This window comes from Apus apus, chromosome 4 (assembly GCF_020740795.1).
Source record: "Apus apus isolate bApuApu2 chromosome 4, bApuApu2.pri.cur, whole genome shotgun sequence".
Taxonomy (NCBI): domain Eukaryota; kingdom Metazoa; phylum Chordata; class Aves; order Apodiformes; family Apodidae; genus Apus; species Apus apus.
The window spans coordinates 51,695,741-51,722,395 of NC_067285.1; the positions used below are offsets into that span (position 1 = coordinate 51,695,741).

General features: G+C 41.1%; 1 protein-coding gene across 8 annotated transcripts in view; it reads left to right on the forward strand.

Moving 5' to 3' along the window:
* The first annotated feature begins 2,069 nt into the window (after positions 1-2,069).
* PCDH10 (protocadherin 10) overlaps positions 2,070-26,655 on the forward strand; it is a 34,091-nt gene continuing 9,505 nt past the window's right edge. For 4 of the 8 annotated variants that reach the window (XM_051619705.1, XM_051619707.1, XM_051619704.1 and 1 more), the window contains exons 1-4: positions 2,070-4,674; positions 6,226-6,284; positions 6,862-6,968; positions 15,335-15,640. In XM_051619705.1, the coding sequence (XP_051475665.1) occupies positions 2,086-4,674; positions 6,226-6,284; positions 6,862-6,968; positions 15,335-15,640 (3,061 nt within the window). In that variant the 5' untranslated portion in view covers positions 2,070-2,085. Of the gene's footprint in view, positions 4,675-6,225; positions 6,285-6,861; positions 6,969-15,334; positions 15,641-26,655 lie in introns of those variants that run through there. The other 4 variants (XM_051619711.1, XM_051619709.1, XM_051619710.1 and 1 more) reach the window with 2 other exon arrangements.

Genomic DNA, 26,655 nt, shown 5'->3' on the forward strand with positions numbered 1-26,655 from the left:
AACGTTTGACGTGCCATAGACACTACTAATAGAATCGGCTTTATTTAGCACAGAGCCGTATTTTCGCTGTCTGAGGGGAAATGGGAAGGAGCAAGTCCTGTTGCTGTGCGAGGCAGAGGCTGCCCGCCGTGGGTTGCGAGAAACCGCAAGCCCGCAGCTCGGCGGCGGCTGCGAACGTCGGCTCCGGGCTCTGGGTGCAGCCGAGCAGCCTCTAAGTCTTCAGCGCTGTCACCGGCGTTGGCAGCGTGGGAAGCACGGGCACAGCGGGCACAGACAGCCAGCACCGGAGCGTTTCCCTTGGAAAGAAACAAACCGGTGGCTGTGAGCCTCTGCCGATTCTGCCTGCCTGTCCCCCACCCGAAGTCGCAGTGACAGAATACATGCCCAGCTTTCCTCTTCCTTCCTGACAGTCCCCGGTTACTTTAGTGGAAATTCCGAAGTGTAAATCGGCAAAAATTGTCACAGGCTCATGATAATTTAACTTGGCTACAGCTGGAAACATTGTATTGATGTACGATGGAAAGTTGCACTTTCTCTCTTGTCAAACAAACTAATTAGCTAAAACAGCCCATGAGGGAAGGGGGAAAATAATAATCTCAAATTTCCCCTTGTTTATGCTACTTCTAAACACGGCACTGCGCCCGGCCTGGGGTAGGAAAGTCAGTAGGTAGTGGAAACTCCCTCTCTAAGGAGAGGGTTGTTTACGATTACCCGTGTGTGCGCGCTGATGACGAGCAGTGATCTCCCTGCCCAGCCGTTGCGCTGGGGTAACAGGCGGGCTCGGAGGCAGCAGGGCGGCAGGCAGGCAGGCATTTGTATAGCCTTAGCCTCGTGCGGCCCTGCCTGCCTGCCTGCCTGCCTGCCTGCCTGCCTGCCTGCCTGCCTGCCTGCCTGCCTGCCTGCCTGCCTGCGCGCCCGCGCGCCCCTCCGTGACGCAGCCTACTTGACGTGCGGAGTGGCCAATGGGGTGCCGCCCCCGGGGGCGTTGCTGCCGGCTGATTGGTTGGCAGGAGCCGAGCGCTGCACAAAAACAGCAAAGCCGAGCGCTGCCGGCTCAGAAACTGCCGGCAGAGATCAGAGCAGACGGGACCGGAGCCGGGACGGGAGGCGAGCGGCAGCGGCAGCAGCAGCAGCAAGCAGAAATAGAGAGAGAGAGGGGCTAGACGCAAAAGCAGCAAGAGAGGAAAAAAATAATGATCAGCAGATCCATAAAAAGCAGAGTGGTGATGATGAACATAATAGCAATAAAAAGAAGAACATGAAAGACTATTAATAGAAGAGAGAAAAATCTAAAATCTTTCAATAAAAAAGAGGAAATCCCAGAGAAATCAGGGAATGAAAGTTTTGGGTAGCAAAGCTGTTCTCTGCCTTTTTTGATATGAAATCTTTTTGCGGGTTATAAATTATTATTTTTTTAATTTCGCGGTTTTCTGCCTTTTCCTGACATCTAAAGAGGGCATGTCCACCGGCTCTTCCAGCAGCATCTACCCCTCCAGCTCCCACCAGGAAGACAAACCGAGGACAATCTTGAAATATAAAAATTTCCTCCTTGGGATTTGCTGCTGCTGCTGCCTCCGCCGCCACTGCTGCTGCCGCGGTGCAGTGCCAAGACTCTCGGAATAAATAAAAGCGGGCTACTGTGTATCTCTAGATACATCCAGCTAATAGCTATTATTAGTTGGCCGTTTATTTCGAAGATCACAGATGAAGCGGGGACGCCTGTCTTCTTCATTTGGTCAGCGTGTGAAACAATAATACTCCTAACAGAAAGGAGGGAGATGGGGAAGAAATAAATCCTAACATGAATCAGAAGAAATAATATCTAGCACCCCCCCCCCCTTAATCGACCTCCCCCCCCTTTTCTTCCCCCTCCCCCGATCCCTCTCTCTCCACACGCTCGCAGGCGCGGACACACACACTCCCGCACACAGACACACACACACGCACACACATAGATAGATAGACACGCACAGGCACGCACGCTGTACTGTGTATTTTCGGAGGAGGAGGTGGTGGTGGTGGTGGCTTTTGGAAGAGGAGGAAGAGGTGGTGTTGGGGGGGGGGTGTCTCTTTCCTCATTTGGAGATGATTGTGCTATTCCTCTTTGCCTTGCTCTGGATGGTGGAGGGGGCCCTTTGCCAGCTCCATTACACGGTGCAGGAGGAGCAGGAGCATGGCACGTTCGTGGGGAATATCGCCGAGGACCTGGGCTTGGACATTACAAAACTTTCGGCTCGCCGCTTCCAGACGGCGCCCAACTCCCGCAGCCCTTACCTGGAGCTCAACCTGGAAACCGGGGTGCTCTACGTGAATGAAAAGATCGACCGGGAGCAGATCTGCAAGCAGAGCCCCTCCTGCCTGCTGCACCTGGAGGTCTTTCTGGAGAACCCCCTCGAGCTGTTCCGGGTGGAAATCGAGGTGCTGGACATCAACGACAACCCGCCCTCCTTCCCGGAGCCCGATCTCACCGTGGAGATCTCCGAGAGCGCTACGCCAGGCACCCGCTTCCCCCTGGAGAGCGCCTTCGACCCCGACGTGGGCACCAACTCTTTGCGCACCTACGAGATCACCCCCAACAGCTACTTCTCCCTCGACGTGCAGACGCAGGGCGACGGCAATCGCTTCGCCGAGCTGGTGCTGGACAAGCCTCTTGACCGGGAGCAGCAAGCGGTGCACCGCTACGTGCTGACCGCGGTGGACGGCGGGCAGCCCCAGCAGCGCACCGGCACCGCCCTGCTCACCATCAGGGTGCTGGACTCCAACGACAACGTCCCCGCCTTCGAGCAGCCAGTCTATACCGTGTCGCTGCCAGAGAACTCGCCTCCGGGCACCCTGGTGCTGCAGCTCAATGCCACCGACCCCGACGAGGGCCAAAACGGCGAGGTGATCTACTCTTTCAGCAGCCACATCTCGGCCCGCGCCCGGGAGCTCTTCGGCATCGCGCCGCGCACCGGGCGGCTGGAGGTGAGCGGCGAGCTGGACTACGAGGAGAGTAGCGTGTACCAGGTGTACGTGCAAGCCAAGGATCTGGGGCCCAACGCCGTGCCGGCCCACTGCAAAGTGCTGGTGCGGGTGCTGGATGCCAACGACAACGCACCCGAGATCAGCTTCTCCACCGTCAAGGAGGCTGTGAGTGAGGCGGCGGCGCCGGGCACGGTGGTTGCCCTCTTCAGCGTCTCAGACCGCGACTCGGAGGAGAACGGGCAGGTGCAGTGCGAGCTGCTGCAGGGCGACGCGCCCTTCCGCCTCAAGAGCTCCTTCAAGAACTACTACACCATCGTCACCGAGGGGCCGCTGGACCGCGAGCAGCCGGGCGGCGACGCCTACACCCTCACCGTGGTGGCCCGGGACCGCGGCCAGCCGCCGCTGAGCACCAGCAAGTCCATCCAGGTGCGGGTGAGCGACGTGAACGACAACGCGCCGCGCTTCAGCCAGCCCGTCTACCAGGTCTACGTGAGCGAGAACAACGTGCCCGGCGCCTACATCTACGCCGTCAGCGCCACCGACCGGGACCAGGGCGCCAACGCCCAGCTCGCTTACTCCATCCTGGAGAGCCAGATCCAGGGCATGTCCGTCTTCACCTACGTCTCCATCAACTCTGAGAACGGCTTCCTCTACGCCCTCCGCTCCTTCGACTATGAGCAGCTCAAGGAGTTCAGCTTCCAGGTGGAGGCCCGCGACGCCGGCGAGGAGCCGCAGCCGCTGGCCGGCAACGCCACCGTCAATATCATCGTGGTGGACCAGAACGACAACGCCCCCGCCATCGTCAGCCCCCTGCCCGGCCGCAACGGCACCCCGGCGCGGGAGGCCCTGCCCCGCGGCGCCGAGCCGGGCTACCTGGTGAGCCGGGTGGCGGCGGTGGACGCTGACGACGGGGAGAACGCCCGCCTCACCTACAGCATCGTGCGGGGCAACGAGGCCAGCCTCTTCCGCATGGACTGGCGCACCGGGGAGCTGCGGACGGCCCGCAGGGTGCCGGCAAAGCGCGACCCGCAGCGCCCCTACGAGCTGGTCATCGAGGTGCGGGACCACGGGCAGCCGCCGCTCTCCTCCACCGCCGCCATCCAGGTGGTGCTGGTGGACGGCGCGGCCGAGCGTCCCGGCAGCGGCCCGGGGGCGGGGGCGGGCGCGGGGGGCGGGGGCGGCTCTGGCGAGCATCGCCCCAGCCGCTCTGGGGGGGACACCTCGCTTGACCTCACCCTCATCCTCATCATCGCCCTGGGCTCCGTCTCCTTCATCTTCCTGCTGGCCATGATCGTCCTGGCCGTGCGCTGTCAGAAGGAGAAGAAGCTCAACATCTACACCTGCCTGGCCAGCGACTGCTGCCTGGGCTGCTGCTGCTGCTGTCCCTGCTGCAGCCGCCAGGCTCGGGCCCGCAAGAAGAAGCTCAGCAAGTCGGACATCATGCTGGTGCAGAGCTCCAACGTGCCCAGCAACCCGGCGCAGGTGCCGGTGGAGGAGTCGGGCAGCTTCGGCTCCCACCACCACAACCAGAACTACTGCTACCAGGTCTGCCTCACCCCCGAGTCCGCCAAGACCGACCTGATGTTCCTTAAGCCCTGCAGCCCCTCACGCAGCACCGACGCCGAGCACAACCCCTGCGGGGCCATCGTCACCGGCTACGCCGACCAGCAGCCCGACATCATCTCCAACGGCAGCATCCTGTCCAGCGAGGTAAGGCCCGGCCCCCGCGCCTCCCCGCCCCCCGCTCCGCGCGCCGGGCCGTTAGGACCGCTGGGTGACCGTTGCGCTGCGGGCTGTCCCGGAGCCGCGCGCCGCTCTCCTGCCGTCCCCTCAGCTCCCGCCCCTCCTCTCTCCCGGTGGGGAGGGCGTCTGGCTTTTCCCTTCCCTCCTTTTTTCTTTTTCCTTTTTTTTTTTAATTTTATTTTTTCTTTTTCCTCGCTTTATCTCACTCCGCTGCCGCCTGTTTCCTCGGTGGCCTCTAGCATTTGGGAAGCAGCGGCAACCGAGAGGGGCGTACGAAGCACCCGCCGCTGCCCGCCCCGGCCCGCCGTTGGCTCCCGCCTCTGCAGGGTCAGAAAGCGCCTGTGTCCTCCCCGTCCTCCCTCCCAGGGGCCTGTGAACCAAGTTGGTCCCGTCTGGGCAGCACCGGGACGCGGGGATCCTCCTGGGGATCGCCCGAGGGCTGGGGGGGCGTGTATGTGCGTCCTGCCTTCAGCAATGGAATGAACTGATGTGAGGCGTCATCACCGGGTTTTCTGAAGCGACATTTTAGAACTCTTTTTTTTTTTTTTCTTCCTGAAATGTTTTCATGTGCAAGTGAAGCTTTGGGGGAGCCCCCCTCTGGGACTGTGACAATCTCTGCAGTTAGTCGAAACTTTAATTAATTTGTGAACTAGGGTTTATTAATTGGCTTTTCTTTATCTGAACACAGCTCTTTGTAACCCAAAGCTGAGTTTACAAAGGAAAGCATCAAGAGTTTCTGTGAAATTATATGCACAGACTTAACATCCCCTCCTGTTAGACATGTTGCCTATATTGTGTTATCTAGTGTGTAGAGAATTTCTATCAAAGCATCTGTCATGCCATAATAATCCCCTGTTCATAATTCTCTACTGGGTTAGCTCATACATGCTATCAGTACCTCTGCTTGTGCACTAATTAAAACCGCACATTCTCTCTTAACACGAATACTGAAATCTGAATACTGTCCAGTCTGGCAGAAGTGGTTTGAACGAGAATTTCTAAAGCGTTAAGTTAGATTTTCTAATGCAGGCCTGTAAAATCAACCTTTCCTCAAAATGTCTATAAAACTCTGTCTTCTGTTGCCTTTTTAAGGACTCAAGGGTATCTCCATGTATTTTCTTCCTTAGGGTGCAGTAAGTGTACTCTCTTCTGCTATTTTTACACACTGGAATTAAAAACAGACTGAAAACTTGATGACAATAAGTTTTTTCTCAGACTAAGTAGTACACAACTCTAGAAACAGTTCAGTTGATTTTTGTGGGAGTCCTTATGATGCTCAACAGTGCACTGTGAAAAAACATGTCAGAATCTCATCCCAAAAAACTCACAAAAAAATCCCTCATGCCTTCCCATCTGTGTGAATAAGAGCTGGGTTTTCCCCTTATGTCCTAGAAACAGATTGTGTAGGCCTACTTGCAGCTAAACATTACCATTTATAGTGAATATTGTGAGCTGCTCTGATGCTGGTTGCAGAAATGTCAAGAATTAAAATATTTCCCGATATTTTCTTTTTCCTAGACAAAACATCAGCGTGCTGAGCTCAGTTATCTAGTTGACAGACCTCGACGAGTAAACAGGTATGAGCTCCTTAGCCTTGTTTTCCTCATGCATGCTTTAGGAAGTCTGAATGGGGTGTAGAAATGTGTTTACTGCACATGTAAAATAGTAATAAAGCAGAGGGGAACTGAATGTGTGTAGACATTAAATAAAACACTGTGGACTAAATGAGTTTGAATTATGGCTTTTCTGAACTGGTTTCAAAACCAACTGAAAAGAAAACAAAATCTCATTTTGTATTGGACTAAAACGTGCTCTAAATACTTCTGAATGCTTCTGTAGGGTCTTCCAGAAAACATTTGCCTCTCTGAGTTAAAATACAGCTATCCTGCTACATTTTGGTAAATGCTACTAAATTACTCATACTGGTTACAGGAAAACCAGGCGGAGGACTAATGCCTACTGTCCGTTTCAGCTAGATTACCAACCTCTGAAAATGCCAGTCTGGTTTATGGTGGACAGAGCACCTCTGCAGAGGCAGTGCAGCAGGCAGGAGTGGGAGAATGCAGCACCGTGTTTGGCCATGTGATGGCAGAAGAATGTTTTATGAGTTCCTGTTTCATGTTAATTCTAATGTCAAGATGTTTCTGTGTCTAGTTCTGCATTCCAGGAAGCAGACATAGTAAGCTCTAAGGACAGTGGTCATGGAGACAGTGAGCAAGGAGACAGTGATCATGATGCCACTAATCGAGGTCAATCCTCTGGTAAGTCTGATAAGAGAATGGAAATAGTAGATCTCTAAGTAGGGAGACTAGAAAGAACAGTGACTTACAGGCATATAATACAAGAGTGGCATAAATAATGTGACCATATTGTATGGGAGGCTGGGTTTCACTCAGCTTCCTGCTACAGTTGTCTGGGCGAGGAGACAATTTTGAACCTCTTTCATTCACACAGTTTATTTTATTTGTTTGTTGGGGGGGGGGGGGGAGTATCTCACTCTGCATAATTTACTGTAAGAAAACTTCCTGCACATTAAAACAAAGTTGTTGGTACCTTTTATAATGCATTTTTTTTAACGGCAGATTTGCAGAATTTCAAAGTGTTAGGCAATTTTGTTTAGTAAGCACTTCAGCTGGCAGGGCAGTGTGAAGTGCAAGAGGAGTTCCCAAGGGAAAGAATTAACCCAGTGGTTGAATGACAGCCAGACTTGTAAGGATTTTTGCTGGGGATCAGTGGAGACACACTGGGTGCTCTGAATATGTAATACCTTAGCATTTTTTTGAGAATTTTTTTTTATTCAAATTGAGGCACCATGTAGTATAAGTGATCTCTCTGTTAATAAGACTAAGGTACTCTTTAAGTACATTTCTTTCAGTTCTGACAAAGGAAAGAAATGCTTTAAAAGACACTGATTTGAATCAGCTAGAAAATATATATATTGCAGTGTTATTTCCATGTGTACTGCTTGCTGTCTTAGCTCTCGTACTGTCAGTTTTCTTCTGAAAGGGACATTTGTTTAGAGCCTATGCATTAGAATTCATTCTCACCCTTGCACTGCATTTTACCCACAAATGCCTGTGCTTTCTTCCCTACCACAGTCTCCAGAGGTCTGATAGGTCTTGATTTAACACACTGATTTCTTTCCCCTTGTTTCCTCTGTGCTCTATCACGTATAAGCATTTGCTACAAGTGTGTCACACAAAATACTGCCAGAGTCATTAATTTTTTTCCCCTGACCCCCAGTTTGGAAGATGCCAGAGCAAGGGACTCAGTACCGTCATAGCACTGCTGCCTCACCCACATGCTCTCTTAAGGTCCTCTTATTTTGTTGCTGCTATAGTCACTGTGCCCTTAACGATGGGAAACCCAGGCACCAGGGAAAGAGGAGGCTGCTACAGGGCCCCTTTATACTGCTGCAAGTCATTAATATGCAGACCTAATGAGACTCGAGAAGAGCCAAGAGTCTCCGGAGCTCCCTGCTTCTTGCAGGGCTTCATGCTAAGTGAACAGAGTGTCTATTTTGTGTCTGGGAACCTGACAACAAACCAGGTCTTGCCAGAAGTTTACATCTGAACACAGAGCCTCTTTCATTTTTGGCCTATATATGGCGTATGATTTATTGTTGTTTTAAAAAGCCATGTATTTAGCCACCCCCCACCCTTTCTTTTGCCCTGTTTCTGATGCAGCAATCAGTGCTACTGAGTTATAAAAAGCTCCCTCTCCTCCTGCCCTCCCTGCATTCCATTTTTTTGTCTTTTACGCATTTTACTGCAGCAGTCATCTCAATGAACATTTCAATCAGCTTAGTCCCTCAACAGAATGAACCATAATAACCAAACAGGAGAGAAAAGAATAAACATCTGCAGAAGGGGCTGGATTTGACTGATGGTGGGAATATAATCGTATAGTTGCACATCAACTGAAAGCTATTTTCTTTTAGATGCTTTCAGTGCTGTTATTGTTGTGCCTCTGCTCTTTATTCTTTCTCTCCATATTAAAAGTAGTCTGTCTCAGACAGAAACACTCAAACTACTGTCAAGCTTAGTATTTGTCCTTAGCTGGGTAAATTCTTAATTTTAATAATTTCTCTTTTATCAAACTAGGGGAAAAAAAATCTGTTCTATACTTTCAAAATAATTTCAAACAATTTAAGAGTCTGTTGTGGTTTTTCAACTTCTGTGTCTTCAATGGTGATTATAGATGAAGTAAAGAAAGCTGACAATTAGGTTTGGTCTACTCACAAGTAACAGTTTGAACTGAAACCTCAAATACCCAGAACTTCCAATTTAATACATTGGTGCTATGATTGAGAATAAATTATATGCACAATTTTTTAAATGCTAGCTCCAATAGATATTTAAATACAAATATCTCTAGAAACTTTTAATCTTCTGCATACATATAATATTGTTTTCCTGTAAGTTTTGGGCTGAATCCTGCTGTCATGATGCAAATAACATGCCCTTTGACCTCAGCGATGACAAGCTATTTTGATATAAAACCTACATGCTTGCTATTAGCTTTTGATGATTAATTTTATGGAAAAAAAGGAGCATAAATCTTGTTTGATCTTGAATGGCTAGAGGAAATATCTGAGGGAGTGCTTTCTCAGTTTTTCAGGCCTTCTGGTGCTCTATAATAAATTATTTCTAATTTATTGAAGGAAAACACTCTGGTTAATAACATGGCAGAAGGCTGGGCTGTTATTTTCGAGATGTTACCTGATACCATGCAGCATCAGATTTGTTTTCAAAAGCACTGCATTTGCATCCAAAAATACTTAGTAGATAATTCACATTGGCAAATAAACCTCCCCTCCCTACCCGTTTTAGTCAGCAGCATGTTCTGCTCACATCTTTTTGCTGTTCTGTACGTGACTTCTGTTACTGTCGCACAGTTCTGTGGCACACAAGTAGCTATTCTATAATAGTCCATTGCTCACCAAGCTGACTGTCAGAAGTCATGGTCAGTTAATAGTTGGAAAGAAAAACATGCAGGATGAAAATCTTTGTCTCATAAATACATCTTGCACAATTATTAAGTGAAAATTCTGAACTAAGCTGTTCTGTGTATCCTAAGATACTATGTTTTGAAGTAAGACTCTAGTTCACCTTTCCACAAAGTGTATTTTCTTAATAGTGATTTAATAATGGTTTCAAAGGGGCTGGAGTGTATGTAAGGGACTCATATTGTTTCCATCAAAGTACCACCTGAATGCCTCATAACTGTCCACATTTCTCTCTACCTTAATGGAATAGCAGGAATTGCTATTCCTTAGTAGGAATAGCAAGTAGTGGGATACTCAAGAGCCTAGTTTTCATGGATTGAGCGATCATTTCATTGACTGGGATAGAAATCTGAGCTTTTTGGAAAAAAACTTTCCAAAGGTGAAGAAATGCAAGTTTTTGGCCAAGAGAGGCAGGATTTCTCAAACCCCAAGTGCATGTTCTAATTACTTGTACTCTTCTTTGTCTGAAAATTGTTGAGACAAAATCTGCTATTTGTTACAGAACAAATGCAAGAAGTTCAACACTGCTACATGTTACTAACACAGTGTATTTCAATCATGATCTGCAGGAGTAATTTCTAAGCATGAGGTTAGTTTATTTCCCATGGTTGATTAACTTCTTGGCTTATCTTGTGAAACTGCCAACTTGGGTGCCAATTAATACTCCGCATGTGTGTATGTTTAAATGGTATGATTAGACACCTGTCCTGTAAGATTTGGACTCATGCCATCAACTTGTTTCATATGGTTACTCACTAGCTATTCAGCTGTCTCAAGACAACACGAAGAGTTCTTCACAGTACATACCTTTTTTCATTTTTTTCACTGAATTGGCATGATCTCAGATGCACTTCAGGAAGGAATATCCAACATGCGAAGCTAAGTAAATGTTCTGACATGTATGTACTATGAAATGCATCAGCTTTTTTTGATAATCTCCTCTGTGCCCTACTGGACAGTAACATTGGTGACTGTGTGAGATCTAGAAATAGGCTTCCACTAGTGGACCTTGTGAAGGGAACTGGTATGGGTGTAGTACAGAGGCACAGGGTGAAACATTGCCTCGTGCCTTTTTGGCACAGCTTAGGTGAACCCCAAGAGGGTTAGTATGCATTATTGCAGAAGAGCTATGATATTTCAGTGTTAATAAGGAGAGGAACTTGAGAAGTCAGAAGAAGAATTTTGGTGATAAAGGGACAGAGAAAACCAAGATGCCTTCTGAGCCTATGCAGAGTTACAGCTAAATCCTGTTTGGAATATCACTTGGACTAAGAGTCTGTCTCCGATAAAGTGAGACTGAACATGTAAACGGCTTAGAAAACTGCTTTGGCTCAAGCTGTGAGCAGTTTCTTTTTCTTTTTCTCTCTTCTTTCCTTGGGCTGCATGCTTAATAATGTTCACATCTCAATGGTCCAGATAGGCTTTGAAGTTGAGATTTGGAAGAGCTGAATATTGAAGATGTTTGAGTCTTTATTCATGTTCTTATGCAGATGAAGTAAGTTTTATCCAAGGCAGCACACCAATTACTTAGCAAGAAAGAATGCTAATAACTTTGTTCCAGAAGTCCAATTCTTCAGTAGATGAAGTCTTCTACAAAGGAGTTTAACATAATTATCCTTATTTACTGACACAAAACATGAATCATAGGGAAGTAACTTACTCAAGGATAATTTAACCAAATAGATAGTAGTTCTGCTAATGGAGATCTAAAAAGGAGGCCTGGTTCTCTACATCACACCTTTCTCACATCTAACTAGCTTTTTGAAGAAAAGATACCACATCAGAAACAGAAAATGTAATTTAATTCCAAGTAAAAGCCAAAGTTATGAAAAAATAATACCTGTTGGGGAAAAATACCCTCTCAAAAACAATACTACAAAAATACTTTGGCGACATTATTTTGTATTTTTGCTTTTTATTACATCATTTATACAGTGATACATATGAACATGTTCACTCATTGCTCTAAATGTTTAGTGTATGACTTTTCTCTCTTAATTAAATTAATTAAATTTCTTAATACATTATTTAGAAACGGTTATAGGCCTAATTTTTACTTTGATCTAAGATGTCTTTCAAGCCAATTACAATTCCTGTACGTAGATTGGATTTTCTCCTTTTGAAATATGAAAAGGAAGCAATTTGGGAATATGCTTTAGAAATGCAACACTACCAAGTATCTGATTTCAAGCACCTGAAGTTTAGGAAATCCAGATGCAGATATCAAACTTATTATTTAACTCTTTTCCTAGTTTTTATTTGTTTGTTTCTGTTGAGGTAGGGATTGGGGACTTGTTTTTCTTCAAAAACTGCAAAGATAAGGTTTTGTGAGTGCTGATATTGCCCACTGGCCTATCTTACAAATAGGAATGATCTAGTGGCCTTTGCCATGAGCTTTTAAATGTATGCTGTATTTAGCATAGTGCCATGCATATAATTTTTCAGCACTTCAGTGCACTATACTATCTCTTTGTATCTGTGAAGGACGTTTGAATCCATAGTTCAGAGTCACGTTTAAAATCTCAGTTTATCTGCACACGAGGTCTGATTTGATAACTAAATGAAAAATATAAAGCATTCTTCTCTAATGTGGACTTGCAATTATGATGGATAGTTTAGTTCTGAAGGACCATATATATAACCAGATTTATGAGAGAGATGAGATGGAAGTGTTATACTTCTGAGCATTTATTTTTGTTATAAATCAAGAGTATGATTCTTGATGTATGAAGGAGTTCTGTGCCAAACGTCTTATTCCGTTTACCGTGATATATCCTTCCTTCTTGGAATATAGCAAATAGCCATTTCCTGCCCTGGTTTTAATGCTTCTGAAGTAGACACAGAGAACTATACACCATGACCCCACAGGAAAAAGGTGGAGGAAGAATAGCTAGCATTCATATCATAGTCAGTCTAAATATACGTAAGTACCCAGGGATTTCAGAATCAGTCTGCTAATTCAGATTTATTTTTTTTCAAGCTACCAAACCAAGAGCTTGGTTCTGCACCCATTAAACTCTTAGGGAATGTTGTGACTGATTTAAGTAGGAACAATACCCAGCCCAGGCCTTGCTGAAATTTCATTCCTATCGTAAACAAGCATTTACATTCCAATTGTGTGTTTCAGCAGCATGTATTAAAGTTCAGATGTATGTAAAATTATTTTTTTTTCTTTTACAAGTTCTCATCTTCAAGAGGAGAAAAGTTTGTCACACAAGCTTATGTTTTATATCCCTTCCATTCATTACTTTGTTTATTCAAAATAATGATTTATAGTGGCTATAACTTCTCTTTTATAATAAGCTGTTACATAATACTATTCAGTGCACTGCAGTAGACAAGCGGGATTCAAAAGGGAGATAAAAAATAAGATTTGGATACAGACATTTTGCATTTTAGCAGCTGATAAGAAAACTAAATAGTAAAATGGAGGGTAATTTTCCAGGGGAAATAAAAATCCTTAAAGGGAAAAAAAGGGTTTGTCTTTAAATATATAGCTTAAAACCAATTTTGTTATAATATCTTCCTCCCACTAACAAAATAATATAATTTAATATTTATCTGTAAGTTTTTCTTTCTTCTCCTGTCTTTTAGGAAACGAGTTAATATGGTCACTGATACACTGCTAGCAAAATGAAACTAATCATTTTCCTATTAAAAGTGGGTTTATTTGTTGTTTAGGTGTAACTTTGCTAGGAACTCTTAGAAATGAAATAACCATTTTGTGTTGTTTCTTAAATCTTTTGAATGGCAAAAGGTTAGATTCATAAAATCTTTTCTTGCATAAGAGATCATTCTGTGCAGATATTGCAATACATAAGATGCACATGGTTTTATAGACATTGTTATATATGACTTTATTTCTGGGAAGCCTTCATCTAAATCTTTCTTTTCAGTCTTTGATAGCTCGTACCACTATAAGATTTAGAACTATATGCTTTGTATGCCTTTCCTGATGATCTTAATCTGATTCTTCAGTCATATTGCAGTTCACGTTTGTGTTCTTCAGCAGCTCACTGATGAGTAATTTATTTTCAGACTTCTGCATGCCAATTAGCAATGCAAGGTTCTGATCAGAACTGGACCTAATATTGTATATGACTTCATTTAATATTAAAAAGTCATCATAAAGTGAGATTAATCTGAGGTCAAAAGTTTTTTTCCTTATCAAAAAAAGAAATATTTTTTCTGCCTTTAGTACTCAGTCACTGGCTGATAGTTCAGAAAGATTCTTGCTTGCTGAAGAGTTGGGCTTGCTGAAGAGAGAGCACATAAATATTATTTATAAAATAAAATTATGGTTCAAAACAGTGGTAGAATTCTTAATACTAATCCTTACATTGGAGATGAAGCTAATCCAGTTCTTTATCATGTTGGCTGGTGAATGAGCTACATTACAGGAATCTTATTACAGCTGTTCAATTTTTTTTCCTAATTCTCTTGCAAGTAGTGTCATTTTTTGTAATTCTAATGCAATGCTTGTAAATATAATGTTTATAACAGATTTAGTTCAGTTTTGACATACACCTAAGATGCTCAGTTGTCTTTACAAATACAAGAAAAAGATATTTCTTTACTGTTCTGCTTTTCTGTACGATGTTGAACATCAACTTGGACATGCTGGTATTTGTTTACTGTATGCTTATAATTTCTTACACCATTTCTCTCAAGTATAATACAACAGCTTGGTGACTCATAGTCAGGAAATATTCTTTTGGAAGGCAGATCTGAAAGTAGTCAATATAAGCATAGCTTGTAATTTGAAATCTTAATAGCATTAAAGGATTTGTAAGCAAACACGTGTTGGCAGGGACAAGTGTTTGCTTATATAGGAATAGCATTAACAATTTTGTCAATAGTATCCACAGCCATGTCACATTGGACTACAGCTACCTTTGTATTGCTAATTACAGTAATTTATTACAGGACTCTGTCCCATTACTTGGATGACTTGATGATAATAAGGACTGCTGCAGTAGCAATGAAAACTAGCTCTGAAAGAATGATGTAACGATTGATTAAATAAGCCATCTTGATCACTTAAGAGCTGGATTCTTACTTTGTAAGATCTGCTTTTAATATCTCTAGGCTCTCTATCTGTATACAAATGTATGCACAGATAGTTCCTTTATAGAACTCATTAATATTCAATTTCATAAATTAAATCTGTGATTCCTCAATCAGGAAATTTCATTTCTTTGCTCAGAGATACATTTATATGCAAACTATTCCTTCACATTCTTAAACGAGTATTTTCAACCGGTGAACCACAGGCATCAACCTACAAGTGGAACCGAACTTTATTTGAGCGGGTTCTAAACAGTGAGATCTGCAAGTGATTTTGTGAGACAGACCCACCAACACCCTTCTTCTTGTGATATTTTTGTGTGTGTGAGTGAGACATTCTGGCATTTAGATATGCTTAGTAAGTGTTTTCTTTGACTTCCGAAGACTGGACAATCAGATTTTTTTTTGTTGGGATGAAGGTAGTGGAAGAAGCTCTTAAGACATTTCTCTTTCCACTTCTCTCTCTTCTCGGCATAATCTTTCTCATCTGTCAGCAGCTGTTTATGACGCTGAAGCTTATATCTGTAGTTTCTTTTTCTCTCATACTTGCAGGCATGGATCTGTTCTCCAATTGCACGGAGGAATGTAAAGCACTGGGCCACTCAGATCGGTGCTGGATGCCTTCCTTTGTTCCATCTGATGGACGCCAAGCTGCAGATTACCGCAGCAATCTGCATGTACCTGGCATGGACTCCGTTCCAGACACTGAAGTGTTTGAAACACCAGAAGCCCAACCTGGGGCAGAAAGGTCCTTCTCCACCTTTGGCAAAGAGAAGGCCCTTCACAACACTCTGGAGAGGAAGGAGTTGGATGGACTACTGTCTAATACACGAGCGCCTTACAAACCACCATATTTGAGTAAGTACTATTCAAAAAGCTGTATGAAAGTGTTCCCTTTGCGGGAATAAGAATTAGCTCTTTCTGCTATTCATAGTAGGAATAATACAGACACAATTTTAGGAGCAGTGGAGGAAAATGGCTCCCCTTGGATTCAGGCACCACCAAAGAAGGCGTTATTTAATGCTTAAAAAAAAAGACAAACCTTGATTATTTTTACTGTGACACGTTTTTCCCCAACAAAAGTATCAGCCAATATCTGGGGGGTTGCTCAATTTTATCTTCTAATGCTGGATTATTTTCTAAGTTTTCTTGGATAAATGGTTTAAACACTGACATTGCCAGGCTAACATTTTTTAAGACTAAAATTAAGTCAAGAGAGCTGTCCTAGGAGCTTCTTTTTAGGATTGAGCAGTATCTTACGAATACACAGTATGCGCATTATTTTGAGATAACTGTTTACATAGTTAACATTAAGAGTCAGGAAGGAAGAAGAAAAAACTTTTTGCCTTTGGTCTGATCACCTTTCAGCCTACGTAGTATTGGCTTTCATCATCACTCCTCTGTGCCTTCTGTCTTGTTCCAAAATCTTGCCTCTTTCTTCCGTCACCTTTTAATTATGGTTGGGTGGCACGAAAGAGACAGATCTCATAAAGACATTCATAATTCCTTTTGGAGTCTGAGGCAGTTGTGGAACCCTTGAGTAATACTGTGATCTAATATGTCTTCTCATTCCCTTTAGCAGCCAGTATTTTATTAGAGACTGTAATCTCCTTGTCTTCAAGAGTTTATGATGTTTATCTTATCCAAATAAGCCAAAGATATTAACATTGTAATACTGACCCTTTTTTAGGCAATGAAAGTATTTTAGGACAGCAAATCAAGGTTAAAAAAAAAATATCTCACTGAATGGTATTAATTTACTTATTTTTATAAAGCATTTAGTTGTTCTGAAAGGTGCTGCACTGGCAGTCCTGGCATGTGAAGATCTTTGCTACAGATCATTCTCAACACAGACAGCTCAGTTCTCCCTTCTTAGTTAGCTGTCCCAGTATTTCAGTCCCTCATAAAGGTCTTTTTACCACTTCACTCTTCATATTTGCTTTACTGAAAGCTTCTAAATTTGGATACCAATTCTGATCTGTGAAAGCCCGTCCTGAAAATCTTGTCCTGAGACCATCAGCTTATTTTGTGTAGGTTAAAATGTCAGGCATCAATCACCTGGTCATACTTTAAAGACCAATGTGAAATTTCAGTTAGTTATGATCTAAAAACTCATGACTGACTTTCTCTAACTGGTCTTCCATCATAAAATCATAGAATCGTAGAATTGTTAAGGTCGGAAGGGACCTTAGAGATCATCAGATTCCAACCTTCCTGCTATGGGCAGGGACACCTCATACTAGACCAGGCTGCACAGAGCCTCATCCAGCCTGGCCCTGAATACTTCCAGGGAGGGAGCTTCCACAGCCTCTCTGAACAACCTATTCCGGTACCTTACTACCCTCATGGTAGGCCCTTTCATGAAATGAAACTCTCTTTCAGTTTTAATCCATTACTCCTTGTCCCAACTTTACTTATAAAAAGTCCCTCCCCAGCTTTCCTTTAGCCCCTTCAGGTACTGAAAAGCTGCTCTAAGGTGTTTCCAGAGCCTTCTCTTCTCCAGGCTGAACAGCCCCAACTCTCTCAGCCTGTCTGTGTAGCAGAGATGCTGCAGCTCTTTGATCATCTTTGTGGCCCTTCTCTGGACCCTCTCATTTACCCCTAAGAAACATTCTTCAAGTACTAAGCTGTAATCTAGCAATACAAATTGCATCTCTATCACTTCAGTTAAAAATTTGAGTTGTGTAGCATTGGTGGTCTAATCACAGCAGAGTTCCAATGCAGTATGTGCATTACAGTGATAATTACAGCTGATGACACCACAATGGTAGTTTTGTTTGGTTTTGCTCTAGGACTGCGAGTTTTATTTTTAATAACATTGAAATATTTATTTTATTGACAGTTTAGGGATTTTAAATGTTGTTCAGCTAAAATAAGTAGCATTGTTGAACAATGTGTTTACATATAGACATCAGTCTACATTGTACACTTTTCTGGTATAAGAGCATTAAAAAATGGAGGTAAAATGTGAGAAGTAAACAATATAAATTAGTGGTATTAAGTAATCCATGCTTGAGAATCCACATTTAGTTTTGCTTAATTTCTTTGAACTTCAAAGCTAAAACTGCTAAAAAACAAGAGTAGTATTTCTTTAGCTTACTTTCTTTTATTTTGTATTTCCTTTAGTGAAATTTTAGATTATAATTGTATAGCAAATAACAGGAGCAAAGAAAGGAAAATGAACACAATAGTTGTAGCAACGTGTAAATAATTCATTATTAATAATGCATTCAATGGATAAGGCAAGAAGATTGCCTAAGAAGTTGATTCAGGAAGGAAATTTAGTTGAGCCACTGGGTAATTGCAATTGTAATAAAATTAAATTCAGCTTCTTAACAAGAAGATAGTATCAAAGTTAGTTTGTCATTAGAATGATTTTTTTTAAATAAGTTATTAAAATGTATGAAACAACCCTTATGTTCAGCAAAAATACTGTATAAAAACTTGCAGCATGTATGAAAATGGCCATATGAAAAAGTAGTAGCAAAGAATAAAAAGTACATTGCAGAATACACAAACTATTTGAACTGAAAAACTGTCTTTAAAAAAGAGAGATTCTTAAGCAAAATTATAAGAAAAGAGCATAAATTCTAGCAGGCAAACTTTAGGATGGTAATTAAAGGAGAGAAGAGGGACTTCATATAGCAAATAGCCAAAGGCATGCAAATAAATACAGACAATTTTTAAGATGTCAAGTGTAGCAAGGTAGGAGAGGATTGGTGGGTCTTTGGAGATGCACTGCTGGAAAGCAGCTCTGAGGAGAAGGATCTTGGAGTCCTGGTAGACAATAAATTAACAATGAACCAGCATTGTGCCCTTGTGGCCAAGAAGGCAAATGGTACCTTGGGATGCATTAGGAAGAGTGGCCAGTAGCTCGAGGGAGGTCATCTTCCCCCTTTATTCTTCCCTAGTGAGGCCACGTCTGGAATGCTATGTTCAGTTCTGGGCTCCCCAGTTCAAGAGAGACAGGGAACTGCTGGAGAGAGTTCAGCAGAGGGCAACAAAGATAATTGTGGGATGGGAGCATCTCTCTTATGAGGAAAGGCTGAGAGACCTGGGAGTCTTTAGCCTGGAGAAGAGAAGGCTGAGGGAAAACCTTACTAATGTCTATAAATATCTAAAGGGCAAATGTAAGGAGGATGGAGTCAGGCTCTTTTCAGTAGTGCCTAGCAATAGGACAAGAGGCAATGAGCTTAGACTGGAACACAGGAAGTTCCATCTGAACATGAGGGAAAACTTCTTCACTATGAGGGTGACAAGACACTGGCACAGGCTGCCCAGGAGGGTTGTGGAGTCCCCTTCTCTGGAGACATTCAAGACTGGATGCAGTCCTGAATAATGTGCTCTGCTTTAGCAGGGGAGTTGGACTAGTGGATCTCTAGAGGTCCCTTCCAACTCTGATGGTTCTGTGTGTGTGTGTTTATTTACCAGAGGGGGGATGGAGGAAAAAAAGATGGGCATGTTTAGGGAGCCATCCATCCCAGGTAAACATTTCAAATAAGCGTGCAAGACCTAGTCATGGAAGAGGTTATTGTTGACAAGTTGTCTAAAATAGGAAGAATTATGGATTACGTGCAGCTTTAATTTTTAGTTTCTAACAAAGCTAGAGAATGTCAGAAGTTGTATTAAAAAAGGTACTAGAAAATCTTGTAAATTAGAAACCATTGAGAAACCTTAGCATAAGGACACAAAATTGTAAGCTGGAGGTCTTAAGAACAAGGTAGCTGGTATCTGTCCAGGAAAATAGCACAGAAAGATTGTCAACCTATTAGAATTTTGATAGAGTGTGTGAGAATTTATCGATGTAGTGCATTTGAACTGTCAAAATCAAACACTTTAGCATAGCTTCTGTGTAGTAGAAAAAGCTATTAAAGTAAGCAAGTGTTGTCACGGGCAAAGTATTACCAGACTCTCTGTGCCTAAGAGAAAAAAATCGTAAGGATAAATGGAACAGTTTATCAGAAGCAGAGTACCCCAAGTGTCTATGCGGAGATCCCTGGAATTAAAAAAAATAATTATCTAGAAATGGAAATGAGAAAAAGGGGGTGTTATTTGCAGGATGACATGAAATGGTTAAAGTCAATCCAGTCTCTGGTAGACTTTGCATGTCCACAGTGTGCCGTGAAGCATGGTCCAGAAAATCCAAGTCTGCTTCTGATCTAGCTCACACTGGAACTGAAAGCTGTAGAGCAGTGTCAGCATGGTGGAACAGCTGAGCAAACTGACTGGCTTTAGCTTTGTTGTTAGCACAGTGGCTACAGATGTTGAGTGGGAGCTCTGTGTAGAGCTTTGTGTCTGCTTGGGGTTCCTGCCCTGTGTTCCTGTGGGCGCATTCAGTGCAGAACCTTGGAGAAGATAAATGAGGAAGGTGATGTGCAGTGTCATGACAAATGTGAATTCTTCTTGAGAAAAAGGACCATGGAGTAATTCCCAAAAAAAGGTGCTCAAATGTACAAAGCCAGCAAGAAGGAAATAAAATGCCAGGCTTTAAAAAGGAATTGAATTGAAAATACTCTAAAAACAAACCCCTTAACACAAACCATATCACTATGTAGCTTTAGCCAGTCTAGTAGCTCCATAGAAATACATAACAGAATGGCAAAAATAATGAAAGTATTTCTATGCAAAGTCATATCAAAAGCTTTGTACTAATTAATTTAGACAAGCTGTGGTAGGGGCATGAAGTGAACAGGAGACTGCATGAAAACAGAGAAGGTAAGCTGGACACTTTCATTTTCTGTTGTCAGTAACAAGAGAGCAGCAAGGCAGCAAAACAGTTGAAGGGCAACCAGGTCATGAACTGATAAGATCATACACATTTGATAAAATTATACGCATTTGACACAAATAATGCAGTAATCTGTCGAATTATGATTATGGAGTATGATTGAAACCGAAGGCTTAATAGTGGGGATTTGGGTGTTCTCTTCTTTGTTGTTTGAGGTTTAAGTCATTGCATGGATAAATGAAAACAGCAGCAGCTCTATTACAAATTATAATGTAGAAAAAGATATAGAACCTTTTACTTGAAAGGGTTTCTTTATGTACCATTATAAAATTTTCACCTTACCTCGTTCAAGACATATTTTTTACATATGGTTTAAGTACTTATGATGAATACAAGTTATAAAATGGTGATGGGATCCATAAATTGTAGGGTTTTTTAAAACTGTTTTCTCATAGAGTGACTCGAGGTTTCTTCTGTCTTGCGTATTGTTCTTACTTTATAATTTACACTTACTTCTTTTTATTAATCCCTGTGATTTGAACACTGCCTTTCTGCAAACACTTAAGAAATTTTCATAATGACTTGAATGTTCATAAAGCGTGAAAGCAATTCTGAACTTGACTGGAGAAAATGAGTGAAATAACACTGATGAGGAAAAAAAAATGTAGCTTTTGAACAATTCCTACATTTAAAAAATAGATTGTGACCATTTCCATCTATTTTTCCATTGAGCGGTAGTTATACTAGCTATTATTTTTGTATTTCTACTCCAGTGACCAAAAACCTAATCCAATATGCAAACTCTGTTGTACCAAATTCTGTAGGATATCTAACAAAGACGATCTTTACAATGAATCAGTCTGATTCTGACCTATTTCTAATACTTTAGACTAGATTCTGGGGACATAACAGTGGGAATAGCAGCATTACATCCATCTCTGTAGTTTGTTGGTCTCTAATTGATTAGAAGAAGTAGCCTTAATTTATACTACTTTTATTTTTTTTTTTCCCTGTAAATATGGATCATTCTATATTTGCATTTCTTTTATAATATGTTAGAGGTTTCCTAAAGTTACATACGGACGTTAGTGATAGAATGCTTTTTTCTTCCTATTAAGAGGCTAGGATTTTTTGAAGATATTAAATTCAGTCAAATATTGCCGTAATACCTTAACTTTCTATGTAGAAATGCTTATTTTGCTCTAAAAAAATGACTTTAGCATAGCTTAATCTACTTTGGAAGCAGGTTAAAATAAACTACATAAAGGCACAATTTACTACATAGAATAATAGTGTTTATACAAGGAGACATTTTGGAATAATAATTGTGTTCTAAAGTAGCCTCCTAATTAGCTCTGCAATATTTTCTACATAGACACAAACATCTTCATCTTCACTCATGAAACTATATAATTATCATGGTAATTATTGCCAACACCATCAACATATTTTCTCAATGAATGAGGATTTTATCATGTTACATATGACATATACATAGAGAATAAAAAAGCTGGTCTCTTCCCCAGAGAGCTGGCCACCTAAGCAAGGTGAATTGGAGGGGGGAAAAAAAAACAAATCCTTTTTTTGGCTAACTTGTTTAGATTTATGTGGCATGGTTACTAAACAGGAACACTACATTTGGCAGATTGGTCTAGGCTTGCAGAGTCAAAGGATTTGCATGAGACTTGTTTGTATAATTTAAAAAATGTAAGGGTAAGTTTGTCCTCATTCTGTGCCTCTGTTTCTTTGCCCAGATGACCATGGACTACCTCTGCAGTAGAGGTACAAGGAAGGTTTGTACCCATTCAGGGAGTTTGGTCTTGGGTCTGAGCACAAGTCCCTGTGTTCATGTGAAAGGGCAGATGTAGTTCAAGGTCCTCATTCTACAAAATACTTGTCACCTGCTCTACTTGACCTATCCAAGTCCAGTTGGTTTACAAATAAAATTAAAAAGCTTTCTAAATTATTTGCACAGTTGAATGTTTAGGAATTGGACCACCAACTTATTTCAAATAATCTGCCATAGAGCTGGCACAAAGGATGGTTTAACTTGCAATAATTACCCATCTCTCTGAATTAGATTAGAACAAATGACCTAGAGGAGAAAAATGACCATGTCTTTATACCGAGAAACAAGAAATGTTTCACAATCCTTTCATTATTTTTCAAAGGAATAAAAAAGTGCATGTAAATATTTTTTTTTAGTATTTTGATCTAGTTAGGATCATAAAGTCATATGTAACACAATATTTTCTGCTGATTTTTAACATAAATACATAAAAAAGATGTTTTAGGCAAGAAGTCTACTGTTTTGGAAAAGTTTTAGTAAAAAAAGGACATTACGATTTTGTACATTTAATATTATGGAAGAAGAATTTTCTTTGGGTTTTGGTTTAGCTATGTCTCATTTCTGGAAATTATTTGTGTAGTTTTAGCACAGCTGTGGTAGACATTAAAGCATTACATTTACATAAATATAAATAACAGCTATTTTGAATATGACACTTTATTATTTTAACTTTTTTAATAAGGCTTGTCTGCATTTTTGCTTTTTAAATTAGCCTACTTGATTTCTAGTACAAATCAGGAAAACCTGTGAGCTGTCTGATTCCTTCATTAATAATTTTTAACTCAGTTTGTGATTTTCACACATACTTGAAGTAAAAATGCACACAAGTAAAAGCAAACAAATTAGCACCAATAATTTGCATGTACATCTTACAGTTCTTGGGGAAAAAGAAAAAAAACATTGTAATGCTGGAATAAAAAAATAGTTGCATTGAAATGCAATTTTTATTGGTATGAATAAAAAAATGATATGTGCATAGTAAAAGAGTTGTTCCTTTGTGAATAGTAGAGTTTCGTGCACAAAAAGAATATTAAAATTGTATCTTTCAACTTTAAATCTGATCTGCATAGCTGAGTATTGTGCATATGCTGACCCAGACAGTGGAACTCTTCACTTCAGAATTTTTCTCTGTGACAGGATACAGCTCTCATTTCTGGACTAATGAAAATGACACTCAAAATTGCTCAGCAAAAATGGAAGCTGATGTTGAAAAGCCAACATCTAGTAGTGCTAAGAAACCTAACTGAATGCTTATCCTTTTCTAAATTCTAATACAGCATTCCCATTTTTACTGTATCTGAAATGCTAAGAGAATTATTCATTTATACCTCAAGTTTGCCAGTTCAGATACATCCTCTCTATTAGGTAAATAAAGCTTGCTAAAAACCCCCAAACCTGAAATAAAGCTTGAACAGGTGGTACTAATTAAAACATGATATGGGGAGAGCAAGACCATGATGTATTTTTACTCATTATTGTAGGTATTCTATGATCTTGAATACACCACATGATGATTCAATGAGGTTCAATGATTATTGCATAACTTCTGAAAGATATTTTTATCTCACATTCATGACTGGTTTGCATTATTCTTCTGAATGTATTCTTCTTGGAGCTATTGCTCAAAGGAGAGAACACTGCAATAATATAAAGGAAATGGATAACTCAGGAGCAAAATTAGAAAGGAATATATAAATAAGCAAAGGTAACTTGGCTGTAACCCATTACATTATAGACATTGCATCATTTTAAATATTTTTGTTAAAATAATGGATAGAAGAAAAATAAATAAGCATTCTTCTTTTTATTTTAAAACACAGATGTTAGCTATTACATTTAAATACTACTTGTTTGAATCTCTTAATGTAACTGTGGTCTTGGACAGAATTAACAATACCCTGTACTGTTCTAATAACTACTGATAAATACTGAAATACTTTAGTTTACCTAAAGTATCCTTTACCTTAGACAAATCTAGGGTTCTTTACAGCTACAGTGCAGGTAAATAATTGAAAAAGTTAAAAAAAACCTTGAGTAATGTTTATTTTAAAGAAAATTATATTTTGAGTTTGTATTAAAAGATACAATTTCAAGTAATTCTTTAATAGCTGTAAAAGTCTGTATTTGCCAAATCTGAGTTGAACACACAGAAGTCTTGTATATCTCTCTTAGACTGGTGCTATATTTATTCATTCATGTAAATTTTGAGAGTGCTTATGTCTACCATGAATATGCCATCTGTGGAGATTTTTTTTACATAATGAAATATCATTTTCTGGATTCCTATCAGTTGAATATGAAAAAAAAAAACCAACACAAACAAAACAGCAGAAAGATTGCTTGAATCTTTAAGAGTAATTTTTGAGATTACTGTGTTATGCTGGTGTAGAATTCCAAAATGCCTCTTGTCCTATAAATTTAAATCCTATGACAAAAGTAATTTAGCCACTTACAGACCTGAGTCTCTTTGGAAAGCAAAGAGATGTTAGCTGGTAACATTTTCAAAGGCACCAAAGTTACTTATTTTTTATAGGTGAACTATTGATTATGAATAAACCCTATTCTTAAATGTACAAACCTCCTTATTGTGGCAGTCAGGAGCTGGAGAATTTAATGTGTGCCTAATCCTGGATCTCTGCACAGCAGTCTTATCCTCTCTGCTTGCCTCTATCTGAGGAACTCCTTGGCCTGCAGAGCAGGGGAAATTATTCTTGTTTCTGGCACTTCTGCTGCACACAGTAACTCTGATTTTCCACTGTTATTTCCACTGGTTTAATTTTTGAGGTGCTTTTTATTTGTTTGTTTGTTTGTTTATTTACCACAGGATGAAAAATAGGGAAATTCATTTAAAGAATGCAACAAATAGCCAGTAAGAGAAAGAACTGCATCTATTTATTGTGTTTGGACAAGCACACTGTAGGGATTGGTGTTACTATTTATCTGGCATATAGCTCTATTTGTACACTAGCCACCAAGAATCCACAGTTTTGTGCTAGCAGTAGGATGACTGCTGCTGCAAAGTAGCTGTTGATGTATTTAATTTGTTTTAGAAACATAGTATCGTGAAGTCAGAAGAGTGAAAAATTATTTATTTGGTACCTGCTTGTGAGACAGGAAGTAGGAGACCGAGAACAATTTTTAACTTCAGTACCTAATAAATTGCTGGGAGAACTAAATATGGTGATAGTAATGAATGTGGACTCACTCAAAATCCAAATTCTCCCAAGGTAATTTGATTTCATTCTTTGATAGGACAATGGTCTTTATTGGTTGAAGAAAATATTGTGGATGTGGGGAAGCGAATCTTCAGAACTTGCTTCCTAAACTCTGTCTGAAAATTACATGCATGTACGAGTTGTGCATTTCTTGCATACACATTAATCTATTTCATATGTGTAAATTGTATTATTTTACATGACATTTTCACAGGTTATCAGGAGTAATGTGGATTAGAAAGGAAAAAAATATGGATACAGAGCAGATTCACCCAAGAAGTTACGGGGATGACTGACTCCTGTTTTAGCAAGTGACACAAGTCCTCTGACTTTATCTTTTTGCCTCCAGCATCATGGCTGCATTCAGAACTGGGAAAGGATTCATTATGAAACTGATAGAATGCAACCTTTCTTTATTCATAAGGAATTTTATAGATGCTGATACTGTGGATTCATCTTATGTCAGAGTAAAATTCTGTCACTTTATGACTTTTTTAGTTGCCTATTTGTTCTTTCATTTGACATCTATCCTCTATTGGAATTTAGATGACACTTGAATGTTGCTGCTGTTCTTGCTTACAAATGAGATGCAGTAATAACTTTTTTTCTCTTCTACTTGAGGTTAAGTGCTGTGTGCTTTGTACTTAGAATATTCTTTATGTCCAATATGGCTACATTGCTTCTAATTAAACAGGATCCTTCCCAGCACTGGAATGTTTTGGTCTGTACTCTTACACTCTCTGGCATGCCTTTAGTCTGTGTTAAATAGCTTTCTTCTCTAGTAAGTCCTGGGCATGATGCAGGTGTTAGGGACCATTCCTGAAAGCAGATTGAGTATTATCACACTCTATGGCTCCCATATATTGCTTTATCGGGCTGAGAAATTGTAATAATGTGGATATAAATTATTCCATTCTGGTAGTCTTAAGTAACAAAGAGTGGCCATGGGCAGATTTCACTCACAGATAGAATAAGAATAACAGAAGTTTTGAAAAGATCATGAGAAGTTGATGTGGTTAACACTCAAGTATGTTAAGTAAACTGGGAAGGACTCTGAAATCAGAGTGTGTGCTGCTCATGA